Genomic DNA, 17688 nt, shown 5'->3' with positions numbered 1-17688 from the left:
TCCTCTAATCCTCTCGCTATGAAGGCCAACATACCATTTGCTTTTTTTACCGCCTGTTGCACCAGCATGCTTACTTTCAGCGACTGGTGTACGAGAACACCCAGGTGTCGCTGCATATTCCCCTCTCTCAGTTTATAGCTGTTCACATAATAATCTGCCTTCCTGTTTTTGCTACCAAAGTGGATAATCTCACATTTATCCACATTATACTGCATCTGCCATGCATTTGCCCACTCACTTAACTTCTCCAAATCACCCTGAAGCCTCTCTGCATCCTCCTCGCAACTCACCCTCCCACCCAGTTTTGTGTCATCTGCAAATTTGGAGATATTACATTTAGTTCCCTCATTTAAATCATTAATATATATTGTGAATAGTTGGGGTCCGAGCACTGATCCCTGCGGTACCCCACTAGTCACTGCCTGCATTCGGAAAAAGACCCGTTTATTCCTACTCTTTTTTTTCCTGCCTGCCAACCAATTTTCTATCCATCGCAATACACTACACCCAATCCCATGCGCTTTAATTTTGCACGCTAATCTCTTATGTGGGATTTTGTCGAAAGCTTTCAGAAAGTCCAAATAAATCACATCCACTGACTTCCCCTCTTCAACTTTACTAGTTACATTCTCGAAGAATTCTAGTAGATTTGTCAAGCATGATTACCCTTTCGTAAATCCATGCTGACTCTGTCCGATTCTACCATGCTCTCCAGGTGCTCGGCTATAAAATCTTTGATAATGGACTCTAGAATTTTCCCCACTCCTGACACCAGGCTGACTGGTCTATAATTCCCTGTTTTCTCTCTACCTCCCCTTTTAAGTTTTGGGGTTATATTAGCTACCCTCCAACCTGTAGGAACTGTTCCAGAGTCTATAGAATCTTGGAAGGTGACCACCAATGCATCCACTCTTTCTCGGGTCACTTCCTTAAGCACTCTGGGATGTAGATTATCAGGCCCTGGGGATTTATCGGCCTTCAATCCCATCAATTTCCCCAACACCATTCTCTACTAATACTGATTTCCTTCAGTTCCTCCCTCTCACTAAACCCTGTGTTCCCCAACATTTCTGGTATCTTATTTTTGTCCTCCTTTGTGAAGGCAGAACCAAAGTATGCAGTTAGTTGGTCGGCCATTTCTTTGTTCCCCATAATAAATTCCCGTTTCTGACTGTAACAGACCTATAATTGTCTTCACCAATCTTTTTCTCTTCACATACCTATACCTATAGTTTTTATGTTTCCCGCAAGCTTACTCTCATACTCTATTTTCCCCTTCTTAATCAATCACTTGGTCCTCCTTTGCTGAATTCTAAACTGCTCCCAATCCTCAGGTCTGTTGTTTTTTCTGGTGAATTTGTATGCCAAGAAGGTACTCAAGGAGACGCCTTTGGTGTAAGCACCTTCGGCTGTTTCATCTTCCCTGTGTCACAAGGTCAGATGTTGTCAAGGTGATTCCAGCAGGTTTAGTTCCATTCATAACTCCTCCGATAAATAAGCAGCTAATGCTAGCCTACAGGAGGGCCTGGATAACATCTAGGCTTGTGCTGACAAGTCATTGTCGTCTGTCCCTCATTTCAAGGATGATGCCAACACAAGGTCGTGTGTTTCTGCTGTAGGTCTTCAGGTGACTGAACAGGCCAATTCTCGATCCGCAGATCTTTGGGCACATGGGGCAGGCTGTACCCTGAAACAGTGGGATCTGGAGTGCAGAATTTGCTTCCTTTTCTTTTCTTCTCTGCCGGCACTCTGCCTCAATGTTGAGGCATTGAGACGCAAAGCATGATGCAGCTTGATGGATAAGCTGTCGCCATTTTGAACGATTGGTTGCAAGTTCCTTCCAGTCATCAATGTCAATGCTACCGCGTTTCAAAGAGAGCGCCAGAGTGTCTTTGAAGCGGTTTCTTTGTCCTCCCCTGGAATGCTGACCATTTGAGAGTTGAGAAAACAGAACCTGGCAGGGGAAGACGGCTTTTGGCCATCCGGATACAGTGTCCAGTCTATCAAAGTTGTTTTGCAGGAGTTTTGCCTGAATGCTTGTGGAGCTGGCTTCAAGGACATGAGTGCTTGTTCGACAGTCCTCCCATTGAATCCAGAGGATGCGGCAGAGGCATTGCTAATGGAATTTCTTTAGCGCTCTTATGTGTCGCTCATACACAGTCCAGGTCCTACTGCAGCAGAAGAATCTGGTAACAACAATTACTCTGTGCACTAGGACTGTGCTGACAATTAACATGTGCACCACATATGTGTTACGTACTATTCATCCAGCCACTTCCTCTTGACCTGCAACAGTACCACCATCACAAAGTCTCCAACCATCAACATCTTGGGGAGGGGGGGCGTTCACTAATAACCAGAAAATTATTTTCAATGTATCAATCGGCTATATCAACACTGCAGCAACAAGATTAGGGTAGAGGTTGGGTAAGTCTGCAATGAATGTCTGAATGTCTCATCTCCTGACCCCGGCAAGCTCTCCACCACAACAGGGTTCAAGTCAAAAATATAATGGAATTCAAGAATATAATGACATTCTTGCCACTCACCTGAATGGGTGCCAATGCAACAACACAAGGAGTCCCGCAGCAACCAGGATAGAGTAGTTTACTTATCAGTACCACTAGACTGTGGCTGCAATATGTATAATTGACAGGATGCACTGAAGCAACTCATTAAGGGTACTTTGATTTAACATTGCTTCGCTTCAAACTCTTAACACTGAGGACAAAAGCAGCAATATCATTGGAACACCATCGCCTTCAAGTTTTCCTCCAATTTCCATCACTGTTGCTGAGCCAATATCCTGGGATTCCTTACCCAGCACCACAGTGGGAACACTGGCACATGGAATGTAGCAGGGTCAGTCCCACCATCACCATCTTAGAGTGACTATGAATGAGCAATAAATGTAGCTTTGCCCTTTGCACACACCCAGAAAATAAATTTAAAAATTCAATAGCATCCCCTGCTCTTTAAAATTTAAACTTGCTGGTGTCTGCAGCTTTTAAAAATTTGTCAGTGTCTGCATTCTTAGGATTTAATAGTGGCAGATGCTCTGCTAATTTATTAATTCACTGGTGCCTCCTTAGCTGTGTTGTATCATTCATCAGTAGTTCTTTGTTTCTGTGACAGAGTGGTTATGAATGGTTGTATAGTTTGAGTTTTACTACTATGGGACAAACAAAAAGCAGCAACACATTTTATTGTAATTTAAAGATCTTTAGATTACCCAATAATTTTTAATCTTTGTGTTATAGTGACAGCTTCAGTTGTCCACTGCTTTAGGATGTACTGTCACATCGTTTAGCAACATCATAAGATCAAGATTGCACAGTTTTCAATTTTTCATGTGCAATGTCATGAAGTAGTTTCACTATAATCTCCTCAATTCATGCTAAACAGATTGAATTGTCCATCACAAATTATTACCTTCCTTACATTTTCTTCAAATTCAAATATAAAGCCTCCCACCTTCATCTAATCTTTTACAACTTTTCAAAGGCAATCAATTTTACTTGATATGCAAACTCAGCTGTCCATCTGCACAAAGCAAGGCCCCACAAACAAGGAGAGATGAATGGCAAATTAATCAGTTTTCTGAGGTGTTATGAGGAATGAGCGTTGGACGGGACTGCAAGAAAACTAACTGCTCGTTTTTGAAAAACCACACAGAATCTTTTACATTCACTTGAACAGGTAAATGGGGGGGGGGGGGGTCTCTGTTTAAAAATTCACTGAAAAGATGCTACCTATAACAATGCAGCATTCCTTAAAAGTGCACTGAAGTGGCAGTCTAGATTATATGAAGTAGTCCTGAAGTGGAACTCGAACTTCAACCTTCTGACAGAGACGAGTGCTATCGACCTAGTCAAGCTGACACTTCGGATCATTATTCCAACGTACTCCTGGTTGGTCTCTCACATTATGCTCTCAATAAACTTGAGGTCATCTAAAACTCTGCTGCCCATGTCTTAACTCACACCAAGTCCCGTTACCCCATCACACCTGTGCTCACTGACCTATACTGGCTCCTGGTCAAGCAACTTCTTGATTTTAAAATTCTTATCCTTGTTTTCAAATCCTTCCATGGCCTTTCCTCTTCCTCTGTAATCTCCTCCAGCCCCACAACCCTCAGGTATCTGCTCTCCTCTAATTTTGGCCTCTTGTGCATCCTTGATTTTAATCGCTGTACCATCGGTGACCGCGCCTTAGGCCCCCCAAGATCTAGAATACCCTTCCTACAGCTCTCCGCCTCCACACCTCGCTTTCTTCCTTTAAGATGTTCCTTAAAACCTACCTATTTGACCAAGCTTTTGGTCATCCAACCAAATATCTGCTTTTGCGGCTTGCTGTCATACATTTTATTACATTAAAGGTGCTCTATAAATATAAACTGTTGTTGTTTAAGAAGCAAGCAGGAAAAAGCAAGGAATTGAAATAATTCTAGAAATAAGCAGTAGTCTTAAGCCAATTCATTAAAGGTTAAACAAAACACCCAGATGAGGTTGTTTTGAAACTTCCTCTCAAAACTTGGGATGGAACAACTGCTTTTCAGAGAGGGATGATCATCTAATTTCCTAATGAACTAACAGCATATAATCTGTGTGGAATTTAAGTGGGTATACTTCTACAGAGCTGCAATTTCATTATGTTCAAAAGCCCGATTAAACTGAAATAAATCAGTGAACAGTTCTTTAACACTGATTGCCTATACCTGTCTTTGATCTTAAAATGGTTTCATTTCCAGTAATCCTCACCATTCTGGTGGCATTAAAAGGTGAATACACTTTTTGCCAAACACTGAAACAGTATCAAGAAACAGTCAACCTGCTTGGGTAAATGGACTACATGAAGATAGCAGGAAATGTTCTTGTCAAACATCAAAGGTAACAACTTTACAATTAAATCAGTGGGATATGAAAGAAACTTGGCTTATATTGGGGCCTTCCGTAGCCTCCTGACCTAAGTCAATACAAGATGATTACATGATTACCATTTGGCCCCTATGAATTGATCCATCTAAAAAGATTCTGCGTTGCCTCCCAGACTTGCACCCAATTACTTATTGAATTATTTCAGGATTTTCCTGCTCTACCCCATTTGGGAGTCCATTTCATGTGTGGATCACTCTGTGTGAAGAACTTCCCAATGAACTTGATTCCCCGAGTCCTAACCTTGCATTTTAATTTAAAGTAATATTCCAGATTTGCCCTTTTCATTCCCTCTGTATGATCACCTCCCAGGCATTTCCTTTCCAAGCTCAAGGCCCAAGTTTCTCCAGACTTTCCTAGAACTCAGACCTTTTACACTTGGCATCACCTCATGGCTCTTTTATACATTACCTCCAGTGATTGAATGCTTCCTTTGTTTCTCAGAAGTGAACACAGTACTCAAGTGAAGTCTGATCAGGGCAATGAATAGTTTAATCAAGACCTCAAGACAAATTATGCTATATTAGCCAGGTGTTTCAACAATCAATTAGCTTTCCTGATTCTTATTTTTGCATTGGTTGAGTGTCTCAAGTGCTGAGTTTACTAAGATTATGAGATCTTATTTTGATTTCCTCCTTAGCTTTTTGCTTTCAGCTAATACAAATCCCTTTCTAAAATGGGTTTGGAGAAAAGTTAAAAGCTTAACTAAGTAGCAAGCGAGTAAAGTTAAAGTAAATGGGCAGGTCAAGCACAGGGAATACATTGAGGGAAGGGGAGAAAAAAGTAGTAGTAAGGCAAGCATGGATACACTTACACAAAAACAAGAAATGCTGGAATCACTCAGCAGGTCTGGCAGCATCTGTGGAAAGAGAAGCAGAGTTAACGTTTCGGGTCAGCGACCCTTCTTCGGAACTTAAGTGGATACACTTAAGTGGGCCCACATCAGAGACGCCATCTACGACTCAGCAATGACCAGCTTTGGCAAACGTGAGAAGCAGAATGCAGACTGGTTTCAATCTCACTTTGAAGAGCTGGAACCTGTCATAGCCGCTAAGCGCACTGCACTGTTGAACTACAAGAAAGCCCCCAGCGAGTTAACATTTGTAGCACTTAAAGCAGCCAGAAGCACTGCACAAACAACAGCCAGGTGCTGTGCAAATGACTACTGGCAACACCTATGCAGTCGTATTCAGCTGGCCTCCGACACCAGAAACATCAGAGGAATGTATGATGGCATTGAGAGCGCTTTTGGGCCAACCATCAAGAAGATCGCCCCCCCCTCAAGTCTAAGTCAGGGGAAACAATCACTGACCAACGCAAGCAAATGGACCGCTGGGTGGAGCACTACCTAGAACTGTACTCCAGGAAAAAGGTGGTCACTGATACCGCTCTCAATGCAGCCCAGTCTTTGCCAGTCATGGATGAGCTGGACGAATAGCCAACAAAATCGGAACTCGGTGATGCTACTGATTCTCTAGCCAATGGAAAAGCCCCTGGAAAGGACGGCATTACCCCTGAAATAATCAAGAATGCCAAGCCTGCTATACTCTCAGCAATGCATGAACTGCTTTGCCTGTGCTGGGATGAAGGAACAGTACCACAGGACATGCGCGATGCCAATATCATCACCCTCTATAAGAACAAGGGTTACCGCGGTGACTGCAACAACTACCGTGGAATCTCCCTCCTCAGCATTATGGGGAAAGTCTTCGCTCGGGTCATTTTAAACAGACTCCAGAAGCTGGCTGAGCATGCCTACCCTGACACACAGTGCGGCTTTCGAGCAGAGAGATCCACCATTGACATGCTGTCCTCCCTTCGTCAGCTACAGGAGAAATTCCGCGAACAACAGATGCCCCTCTACGTTGCTTTCATAGATCTCATCAAAGCCTTTGACCTAGTCAGCAGATGTGGTCTCTTCAGACTACTAGCGAAGATCGGATGTCCATCAAAGCTACTAAGTATCATCACTTCATTCCATGACACTATGAAAGGCACAATTCAGCATAGTGGTGCCTCATCAGACCCGTTTCCTACCCTGAGTGGCATGAAACAGGACTGTGTTCTCGCACCTACACTGTTTGGGATCTTCTTCTCACTGCTGCTCTCACATGCGTTCAAGTCTTCAGAAGAAGGAATTTTCCTCCACACAAGATCAGATGGCAGGTTGTTCAACTTTGCCCGTCTTAGAGCGAAGACCAAAGTACGGGAAGTCCTCATCAGGGAACTCATCTTTGCTTATGATGCTGCATTAACATCCCACACAGAAGAGTGTCTGCAGAGACTCATCGACAGGATTGCGGCTGCCTAACCATCAGCCTCAAGAAAATGAACATCATGGGACAGGACGTCAGAAATGCTCCATCCATCAATATTGGCAACCACGCTCTGGAAGTGGTTCAACAGTTCACCTACCTAGGCTCAACTATCACCAGTAACCTGTCTCTCGATGCAGAAATCAACAAGTGCATGGGAAAGGCGTCTGCTATGTCCAGACTGACTAAGAGGGTGTGGGAAAATGGTGCACTGACACGGAACACAAAAGTCCGAATGTTTCAAGCCTGTGTCCTCAGTACCTTGCTCTACAGCAGCGAAGCCTGGACAACGTATGTCATCCAAGAGCGATGTCTCAACTCATTCCATCTTCGCTGCCTCCGGAGAATCCTTGGCATCAGGTGGCAGGACCGTATCTCCAACGCAGAAGTCCTTCAGGTGGCCAACATCCCCAGCACATACACCCTACTGAGTCAGCGGCGCTTGCGATGGCTTGGCCATGTGAGCCGCATGAAAGATGGCAGGATCCCCAAGGACGCATTGTACAGCGAGGTCGTCACTGGCATCAGACCCACTGGCCGTCCACGTCTCCGCTTTAAAGACGTCTGCAAACGCGACATGACGTCCTGTGACAATGATCACAAGTTGTGGGAGTCAGTTGCCAGTGATCGCCAGAGCTGGCGGACAGCCATAATCGCGGTGCTAAAGAGTGGCGAGTCGAAGAGACTTAGCTGTTGGCAGGAAAAAAGACAGAAGTGCAAGGAGAGAGCCAACTGTGTAACAGCCCCGACAAGCAATTTTATCTGCAGCGCTTGTGGAAGAGCCCGTCACTCTAGAATTGGCCTTTATCGCCACTCCAGGCGCTGCTCCACAAACCACTGACCACCTCTAGGTGCTTACCATTGTCTCTTGAGACAAGGAGGCCAAAGAAGGATACACTTAACATAAACCTGTTAAATACTCAATCCCAATTTTTAATGTTTGAGTTGCTTTATTCCTATAACTGTTTGCGATCACAGGATATGAGCTGAAAACAAGACAGGTCAGCTCATTGAGACAAAGTGTGAGTTAAACGGCTTTGCATTAAAACTGGTCTGTTAGCCTAGAGACAAGTACAACCAGTAATAAGCTTCAATACAAGCCAACATTTCAGGTAAAATATATTCTGAACCTTTATGCACATGAGATCCAGAATGTATTTTATCTTGATTCTTGGTAGGTGTTGGTGTATTGGAGCACAAGAAACTGTGTAACAGATAACACATCATCAATTTTATTGAACAATTCTAAGGTGAATATTTTTCCACAGTTTTTGGAGGGAAGCAAAGTTCATATTGCAGTCTAATCCCAAATACATGTATTGCTAAGAGAACTTCAATTTTTTCCGTAAATTTTTAAAATTTGTTTTTCAAAACTGAAAAGATTCCATTGATGCTGGAACTTAGTGTGTGCTTTTTTAAAGAGGTCACCAGAAGGCTTTTCGACTGAGCTGGAAAACAAGCAATTACTGGAAGGCACCTTTCTACAGATAATTACCCAGCAGGGGTTGTTTTTCACTTGGGAAAGATGTTTTCAGGAAAGTGACAGGTCAAGATTTATAGAGGTCAGGAGGTTTGACTCCTGGCATGTTTTTGGTTTCACTTCGAATTACTACAAAAGGCCGTTGGGGGTGAACAGTGGTTTGAAAAGGAGTTAAAGAGTAAACTTGCCAAGAAGAAAAAACTACCCCAACTCAGTCTGTTCCAGCAGTTTGGAAAAAGTTTTCCAGTTTCCCATCTTTTGAAGAGCTAAAACTTGTAAGAAGCAGCCTGACATTGTGGCTGCATTCCTCTTGTGATGCCTGTATCTGAAACCTCTGTTGCTGCATTTCCTGGAAGCCTACCCAAACTGATCTTCAACATCGCCTGAAAAGAACTGTTCTAGGAAGATCCTGTCTATACGCATTTGGGACGCCAAACCAAAACAAAGGACACCTTTCCATATCTTCTCTTTCTTCTTCAAGGATTAGCAAGTATTTTTTTGGGACCTTTTTTTGTAATAGAACTCTAAAACGCAAATCCCTTTATTTTTCTTGTTAACCAGCGTATGTGCGTGCGTGCGAGTGTGAGGGGCTAAGGTAAAAAGAGAACTTTAATATTTCATTTGTGTGTTTATGCTTTGCTTCATTACTGGTTAAGACTTGTTTTACAATAAACTGATAATTTGTTTCTTAAAGAAACTTGGTTGGTATAAAAATAGAGTCTATGATTGACTGTGTCGGTAAGTGGGAAAAACGTTAAATATATGTTGTGACCTGTGGAGAAATAAACTAGAATAAACAGTGGACTCCTCTCGCCTCGGTCGTGACAGTACTTCACTGTTATTCAATATTGCCCACTTAAGTCAACAACTAATTCTATGAACCATTTCTGTAGCACATTTGGTGGCTCTGTGGGGGTGTAAGGAGGGGGAAAGAGAAGGAAAGATAGAAAAAAAACTCACAGGTTAGGCCTCAGTTAGAGTAATTGTGTCCAATACTGGATCCCACACTTCAGGAAGGCGGTCAAGGCTTTGGACAGGGTGCAGAGGAGATTTATCAGAATGGCACCAGGGGTATGGGGTTTGGTTATGTGGACAGATTAGGGAAGCCGTGATTGTCCTCTTCAGAATAGTGAAAGCGAATTGGAGATTTAACAGAGGTGCTCAAAATTATGAGGGGTTTTGATAGAGTAGATGGGGAGAGAACCTGTTTTCACTGCCAAGCGTGTCAGTAACCAGAGGACACTGATTTAAGTAACTGGTAAAAAATCCAGAGGGAAGATGAAGAGAATTTTTAAAAAAAAATACAAGTTGTTATATTGTCTGCAATGTTCTGCATGAAGGGTGGTGGAAGCAGATTTAATAGTAACTTTCAAAAGGAACTGGATAAATACTTGAAAAGGAAAAATCTGCAGGACTAGGGGGAGAGAACAGGGGAGTGAAATAAATCATATAGTTCTTTCAAAGAGCTGGCACAGGCACAATGGACTGAACAGCCTCCTCCTGTGCTGTATGATTCTATACAGTCACTCCAATAAGTTTTCTCTGTCTGATGACTACACAATGCTTCAAACCTGGAGATTGTAGGGTCTGTAGCACACTGTTCTTTAACCTCTAGGTCTTGGTGGTCTGAATCTAGCTACCTTCCTCCTGATTTTCAAAAGCTTCGTCAAAACCCTTTTTATATCCAAGCCTTTTCTTCTACTACCAATACCATTCTCTCTGCGACGAAGCACATTATGACATTTATTACATTAAGCATGCTATAAGTTGTTGATTGTGAAAGTCGTCTTTATTGACAGGAATCTAAAACAATAAAAGATAACTGTGTATTAAGCAGGGAGAAGAAACACTCTTGTAGTTGGGAGTGCTTTTTTGAGCACAAAGAATTTTTTTTTTTACAAATATGGTGCTTTGCAATTCCCCCATATTAATCAAGTTTGGTGGTGATCAAAAAACTTGCACAGTGAAACAATCGGAATAGGAGTCACTCTTGGCAGTATTTGCAGAGACTTGGAAGCAATCACCTATGGATCTTTAAAACAAAAGGTCATTTTGCTGTCGAGGGGCATTCCAATACTTAATCATCATGTGTGGAAATTCAGTATTAGGTTTTCACTTGATCAGTCTCTGTCAAAAACTTACTTTCTTACTGTTCCTCTCATCTGACAAGCTACAAATTTTGAAACTTGCCATCACCTAAGCATTACTTCTCAATTACCTTCTTTTCCCCCCAATTCCATTCAACCTTGGTCTGCTAAACTTATGAGCCTCAGTCTTCCACATAACTTCCCAAAAGATTAAGGTGGTGGAAGAGCATTCAAAGGAGGAAAATATTAGTGGAATAGTTTCTAGTTTTTAAAAGGGATCAACCTGACATAAGAGATGCCATTTCTGTTATTCACTTGAAAGTGCATTCTTACCTGTCTGTTGTATTCTTCTTCATGTTCCATCCACATGTACTCAGCAAAAGGATTAGGCTCACTTTCAGTGTGTCCATTGGATACTATAATCTCCTGTGCCCCAGAAGCTGACGTGTTTGTCATATTAGGCGCCTTCATGTCTAAGGAATCAGTCTGAAATGCAGAACACAGGAGATATGGACTGATTAAGGACGCGGAACACATGGTTCAGAAATACCCTAAAGCCATTACTGCGTATTATGAAAATAGTGGGTTTACACCACAAGATAGAGTCATCAAAAACCAAATCATTCAGCACATAGTGCAGGCTGAGTGGGTAAGTCCCCAAGTGTAGTATGATAATGGCAAGCAAGAAAGCTAATTATCAATTGGGACACCATACCTAATCAGACACTAAAACATAAATTTAAAAGTTTCTTGTTAAAAGTCGAGATGTGCAAATGCTATCCTTTTGCAGAGAAATTTTCGAGATGGGTGTATTGTAACACTGCACACCTGGAGACCTGACCCCATACTTCCCAGCAACATATGGTGCAGGGACAGATGTGATAAGGCTCACAACTCTTCTGATAAACTCACCATTTTCCTCAGTTGTTGAAATGATCAGAAGAGAAAGTTGTTCCAGGGTAGTCACTAGAGGTAAAGAAACAAACGTAAGGGCTGGGCGATTGAAGAGAAGAAAAGATACAAACACTACCATGAGAAAAAAAAAATCAGGGTATCAGACCAAGCAGCACAGCAAGGTATTATGGCTTTTAAAAAAATATAAATTACTCATCTATTCTAACCAGATTTATTAAGTACTAGGTAAAAAGGAAGAATTCTCGACAGACTGTAGTTATTTTGGAATTTCTCATAGCTTTCTTTTATATACCTATTCCAAATACAGCTCTTTATTACTGTCCCATCCCAGCATGTACTGAAATATACAGAAGGGCAATTATTTGCTTTCTCTATGCTAAGGATAAAGGATCAGTGTATAAAAAAAACTTGAATGGTGAGATGATAGTTTGTGTCTGTAATTCTTCAAACACTGAGTTCCAGATCTTAGCTGTGCCACCAAGTGGAGTCACATACCTCCTAATATTTGGTTTCAATATTGGTAGATGCCAGAGAGTAAGTTGCTCACCCTGCAGGGGTACTAAGAAAAATGTCTGAAAAGAGGAAGTCTTCTTGGAGAAAACAAGTTGTGCATTTGCATACTAAATTATACTATAATATAGCACAATTATATTTATTCTACAGAGTGTAACTGAATACTGACCACTCACATGGATGGGTGCAGAACACCATCCAGGTCAATGCAGTTCATTTCATTGCACTCTTGTTACAGGGCTCAATATCAACTCCCTCCATCACTGGTACAGTGTGGCAGCAGTGCACACTATACAATGCAAAAGGAACCATTTGCCAACCTTGTTTTGACAGCACCTTCAAGACCTCTAACAAAGGAAAGGACAAGATCATCAGGATCGTGAAAACAACAACTCCTCCATTCAATATAACATCCTGATTTGGAAATACATTGCCTGAACTACATAGCCTCTGAATCAAAACCTTGTAATTCTCTACCCAAAACAATCACAGAAACAGTAAAAACAGCAATTTAAAAAAGTCCATCACCATATCCCCAGGAAAACTAGATTGGGCAATAAAAATGCCACCAACATTGCAAGGACAAAAAAAAAAACTTTCAAATGTTTGTGAAAAGTTCACTTATTCCTCTATATTAACTGCACTGAAACAATTCTGTCCATCAAAATGTAGTACGACTAAGCCTGACAGTCATACTCACCAAATCATACCTTAACAGCCAATGTCCCAAACTCCTCCATCACCATCCCTGGCTATGTCCTGTTCCACCAGAGTTGGCGGCACAGTGGTATACAGACTCCAGACCCCATGAAGTCTCATGGCATCAGGTCAAACTTGGGCAAAGAAACCTCCTCTTGATTATCACCTACCCTCCTCCCTCAGTTAATGAATCAGTGCTCCTCTATGTTGAGCACCACTTGGAAGAAGCATTGAGGGTAGCACGAGCACAAAACATACTCTGGGTGGGGGACTTCAATGTCCATCACTAAGAGGGGCTCGGGAGCACCACTACTGACTGAGCTGGCCGAGTCCTGACGGAAAAATCTGTTAATCTGAGCCTCTGGCAGGTAGTGAGAGAACCAACAAAAGGGAAAAGCCTACCTGACCTCATCCTTACCAATCTACCTGTCGCAGATGCACCGATTCATGACAGCATCGGTAGGCGTGACCACCACACAGTCTTTGTGGAGACAAAGTCTCGTCTTCACACTGAGCAGACCCTCCATTGTGTTGTGGGGCATAGGAACAGGAGTATGACATTCAGCCCGTTGAGCCTGCTCCGCCATTCAATTGGATCATGGCTGATCATCTACCTCAACGCCACTTTCATGCACTATCCCCATATACCTTGATATCATTAGTATTCAGATAGCTATCAATTTCTGTCTTGAACATGCTCAATGATTGAGTTTCCACAATCCTCTATGGTAGAGAATTCAAGTTTCACCACTCGCTGAATGAAGAAATACCTCCTCATCTCAGTCTTAAATGGCTTACCCCTTATTCTGAGACTATGTCGCCTAGTTCTAGACTTACGAGCCAGGGGAAACATCCCATCTACATCTACCCTGTCACGCCGTCTAAGATTTTTGTAAGTTTTATTGAGATCACCTCTCATTCTTTGAAACTCTCAAATACTTTGAGTTTCCTCAATCTCTCCTCATAAAACTATCCCACCATTCCAGGGATTAGTCTGGTTAATCTCAGTTGCACTCCTTCTATGGCAAGTATATCCTTCCTTAAACGAGATGACCAAACTGTACACAATACTCCATGTGCGGTCTCGCCAAGGTTCTATACAATTGCAGCAACACATCTTCAGTCCTGTACTCAAATCCCCTGGCAATGAAGGCTAACATACAATTTGCCTTCATAATTGCTTGCTGCATATGCATGCTAACTTTTAGTGACTCATGAACAAGGACACCCAGGTCCCTTTGGACATCAACACTTCCCAATGGCTCACCATTTAAGAAATACTCTGTCTTTGTCTTTACTTCCAAAGTGGATAACTTCATAATTATTTACATATTACATCTGCTGTGATCTTGTCCATTCAATTAGCATGTTCAACTCCCCTTGAAGCCTCCTTGCATCCTCCTCACAACTTATATTCCCACATAGTTTTGTGTCATCAGCAAATTTGGTAATGCTACATTTGGTCCCCACATTCAAATCATTAATATAGATTGTGAAAAGCTGTGGCCCCAGCACTGATCCTTGCGGTACCCCACTAGTAACAGCCTGCCATCCTAATAAGCCGTTTATTCCAACTCTCTGTTTTCTGTCTGTCAACCAATTTTCAATCCATAGCATATTACCCCCAATCTCATGTGCTCTAATTTTGTTGACTAACTTGTGTGTGACCTCATCAAAAGCCTTCTGAACATCCAAATACACCACATCCACTGGTTCTCTTTTACCTATGCTACAAGTAACATCCTCAAAAAACTCCAGCAGGTTTGTCAAACATGATTTCCCATTCACAAATCCATGTTGACTTTTTTTTATTCATACATGGGATGTGGGCGTCGCTGGCCAGGCCAGCATTTATTGCCCATCCCTAATTACCCTTGAGAAGGTGGTGGTGAGCTGCCTTCTTGAAGCGCTGCAGTCCATGTGGGGTAGGTACACCCACTGTGCTGTTAGGAAGGGTATTCCAGGATTGTGACCCAAAGACAGTGAATGAACGATGATATAGTTCCAAGTCAGGATGGTGTGTGACTTGGAGGGGAACTTGCAGGTGGTGGTGTTCCCATGCATTTGCTGCCCTCGTCCTTCTAGTTGGTAGAGGTCGCGGGTTTGGAAGGTGCTGTTGAAGGAGCCTTGGTGCATTGCTGCAGTGCATCTTGTAGATGGTACTTACTGCTACCACTGCGCGTTGGTAGTGGAGGGAGTGAATATTTGTGGATGGAGTGCCGATCAAGTGGGCTGCTTTGTCCTAGATGGTGTTGAGCTTCTTGAGTATTGTTGGAGCTGCACCCATCCAGGCAAGTGGAGAGTATTCCATCACACTCCTGACTTGTGCCTTGTAGATGGTGGACAAGCTTTGGGGAGTCAGGAGGTGAGTTACTCGCTGCGGGATTCCTAGCCTCTGACCTGCTCTTGTAGCCACGGTATTTATATGGCTACTCCAGTTCAGTTTCTGGTCAATGGTAGCCCCTGGGATGTTGACAGTGGGGGATTCAGCGATCGCAATGCCATTGAAGGTCATGGGGAGATGGTTAAATTCTCTCTTGTTGGAGATGGTCATTGCCTGGCACTTGTGTGGCGTGAATGTTATTTGCCACTTATCAGCCCAAGACTGGATATTGTTCAAGTCATAGAGTTATACAGCACAGAAACAGGCCCTTCGGCCCATCGTGTCTGTGCCGGCCATCAAGCACCTAACTATTCTAGTCCCATTTTCCAGCACTTGGCCCGTAGCCTTGTATGCTATGGCGTTTCAAGTGCTTATCTAAATACTTCTTAAATGTTGTGAGGGTTCCTGCCTCTACCGCCCCCTCCAGGCAGTGTGTTCCAGATTCCAACCAGCCTTTGGGTGAAAAATATTTTCCTCAAATCCCCTCTAAACCTCCTGCCCAGTGGCGCAGTGGTTAACACCGCAGCCTCACAGCTCCAGGGACCAGGGTTCGATTCTGGGTACTGCCTGTGTGGAGTTTGCAAGTTCTCCCTGTGTCTGCGTGGGTTTTCCCCGGGTGTTCCGGTTTCCTCCCACAGCCAAAAGACTTGCAGGTGGTAGGTAAATTGGCCGTTGTAAATTGCCCCTAGTGTAGGTAGGTGCTAGGGAATATGGGATTACTGTAGGGTTAGTATAAATGGGTGGTTGTTGGTCGGCACAGACTCGGTGGGCTGAAGGGCCTGTTTGAGTGCTGTATCTCTAAATAAATAAATAAAAAAATTAAATCTATGCCTCCTGTTTATTGACCCCTCTGCTAAGGGAAAAAGTCTCTTCCTATCTAACCTATCAATGCCCCTCATAATTTTGTATACCTCAATATGCCCCCCCTCATCCTTCTCTGTTCTAAGAGAAACAATCCGAGCCTTTTCAGTCTCTCTTCATAGCTGAAATGCTCCAGCCCAGGCAACATCCTGGTGAATCTCCTCTGCACCCGCTCCAGTCTTGCTGCATTTCTAGACGGGCTGCTTCAGTATTTGAGAAGTTGCGAATGGTGCTGAACATTGTGCAATCAACGAACATCCCCATTTCCGACCTTATGATTGAAGGAAGGTCACTGATGAAGCAGCTGAAGATGGTTGGGCCTAGGACACTACCCTGAGGAACTCAATATGGGATTAATGTAGGATTAGTATAAATGGGTGGCTGATGGTCGGCACAGACTCGGTGGGCCGAAGGGCCTGTTTCAGTGCTGTATCTCTAAATAAATAAATAAACCATCTTCCTTTGGCTAGGTATGACACCAACCAGCGGAGAGTTTTCCCCGATTCACATTGACTTCAGTTTTACTTGGGCTCCTTGATGCCATACTCAGTCAAATGCTGCCTTGATGTCAAGGGCAGTCACTCTCACCTCAGTTCTTTTGTTCATGTTTGAACCAAGGCTGTAATGAGGTCAGGAGCTGAGTGGCCCTGGCAGAACCCAAACTGAGCGTCACCGAGCAGGTTATTGCTAAGCAAGTGCCGCTTGATGGCACTGTTGATGACACCTTCCATCACTTTACTGATGATAGAGAGCAGGCTGATGGGGTGGTAATTGGCCGGGTTGGACTTGTCCTGCTTTTTGTGTACAGGATATACCTGGGCAATTTTCCACAATGCAGGGTAGATGCTAGTGTTGTAGCTGTACTGGAACAGCTTGGCTAGGGGCACGGCAAGTTCTGCAGCACAGGTCTTCAGTACTCTGCCCAATCATATTATTTTCTAAGTGTCTAGTTATCATATCTTTTATAATAGAACAAAGAACAAAAGAACAAAGATAATTACAGGAACAGGCCCTTCGGCCCTCCAAGCCTGCGCCGATCCAGATCCTCTCTCTAAACATGTCGCCTATTTTCTAAGGTTCAGTATCTCTTTTCTTCCTGCCCATTCATGTATCTGTCTAGATACATCTTAAAAGACTCCATCGTGCCCGCATCTACCACCTCCGCTGGCAATGCGTTCCAGGTGCCCACCACCCTCTGCGTAAAGAACTTTCCACGCATATCCCCCCTAAACTTTTCCCCTTTCACTTTGAACTCGTGTCCTCTAGTAATTGAAACCCCCACTCTGGGAAAAAGCCTCTTGCTATCCACCCTGTCTATACCTCTCATGATTTTGTACACCTCAATCAGGTCCCCCCTCAACCTCCGTCTTTCTAATGAAAATAATCCTAATCTGCTCAACCTCTCTTCATAGCTAGCGCCCTCCATACCAGGCAACATCCTGGTGAACCTCCTCTGCACCCTCTCCAAAGCATCCACATCCTTTTGATAATGTGGCGACCA

The 17688-nt window shown here is 43.2% G+C and overlaps 1 protein-coding gene across 3 annotated transcripts in view; it reads right to left on the bottom strand.

Annotated features, from left to right (window-relative positions):
* paip2b (poly(A) binding protein interacting protein 2B) overlaps positions 1-17688 on the bottom strand; it is a 99684-nt gene that overhangs the window by 49480 nt on the left and 32516 nt on the right. For 2 of the 3 annotated variants that reach the window (XM_068028685.1, XM_068028686.1), the window contains exons 2-3: positions 11729-11782; positions 11150-11302 (exon numbers count right to left, since the gene is read on the bottom strand). In XM_068028685.1, the coding sequence (XP_067884786.1) occupies positions 11150-11302; positions 11729-11731 (156 nt within the window). In that variant the 5' untranslated portion in view covers positions 11732-11782. The remainder of the gene's footprint in view (positions 1-11149; positions 11303-11728; positions 11783-17688) is intronic. The other variant, XM_068028684.1, reaches the window with a different exon arrangement.

The sequence above is a fragment of the Heterodontus francisci genome, chromosome 1 (assembly GCF_036365525.1).
Source record: "Heterodontus francisci isolate sHetFra1 chromosome 1, sHetFra1.hap1, whole genome shotgun sequence".
In the NCBI taxonomy this organism is placed as follows: domain Eukaryota; kingdom Metazoa; phylum Chordata; class Chondrichthyes; order Heterodontiformes; family Heterodontidae; genus Heterodontus; species Heterodontus francisci.
The sequence above is the reverse complement of the archived record's forward strand: the minus strand, read 5'-3'. Positions and strand labels throughout refer to the sequence as shown.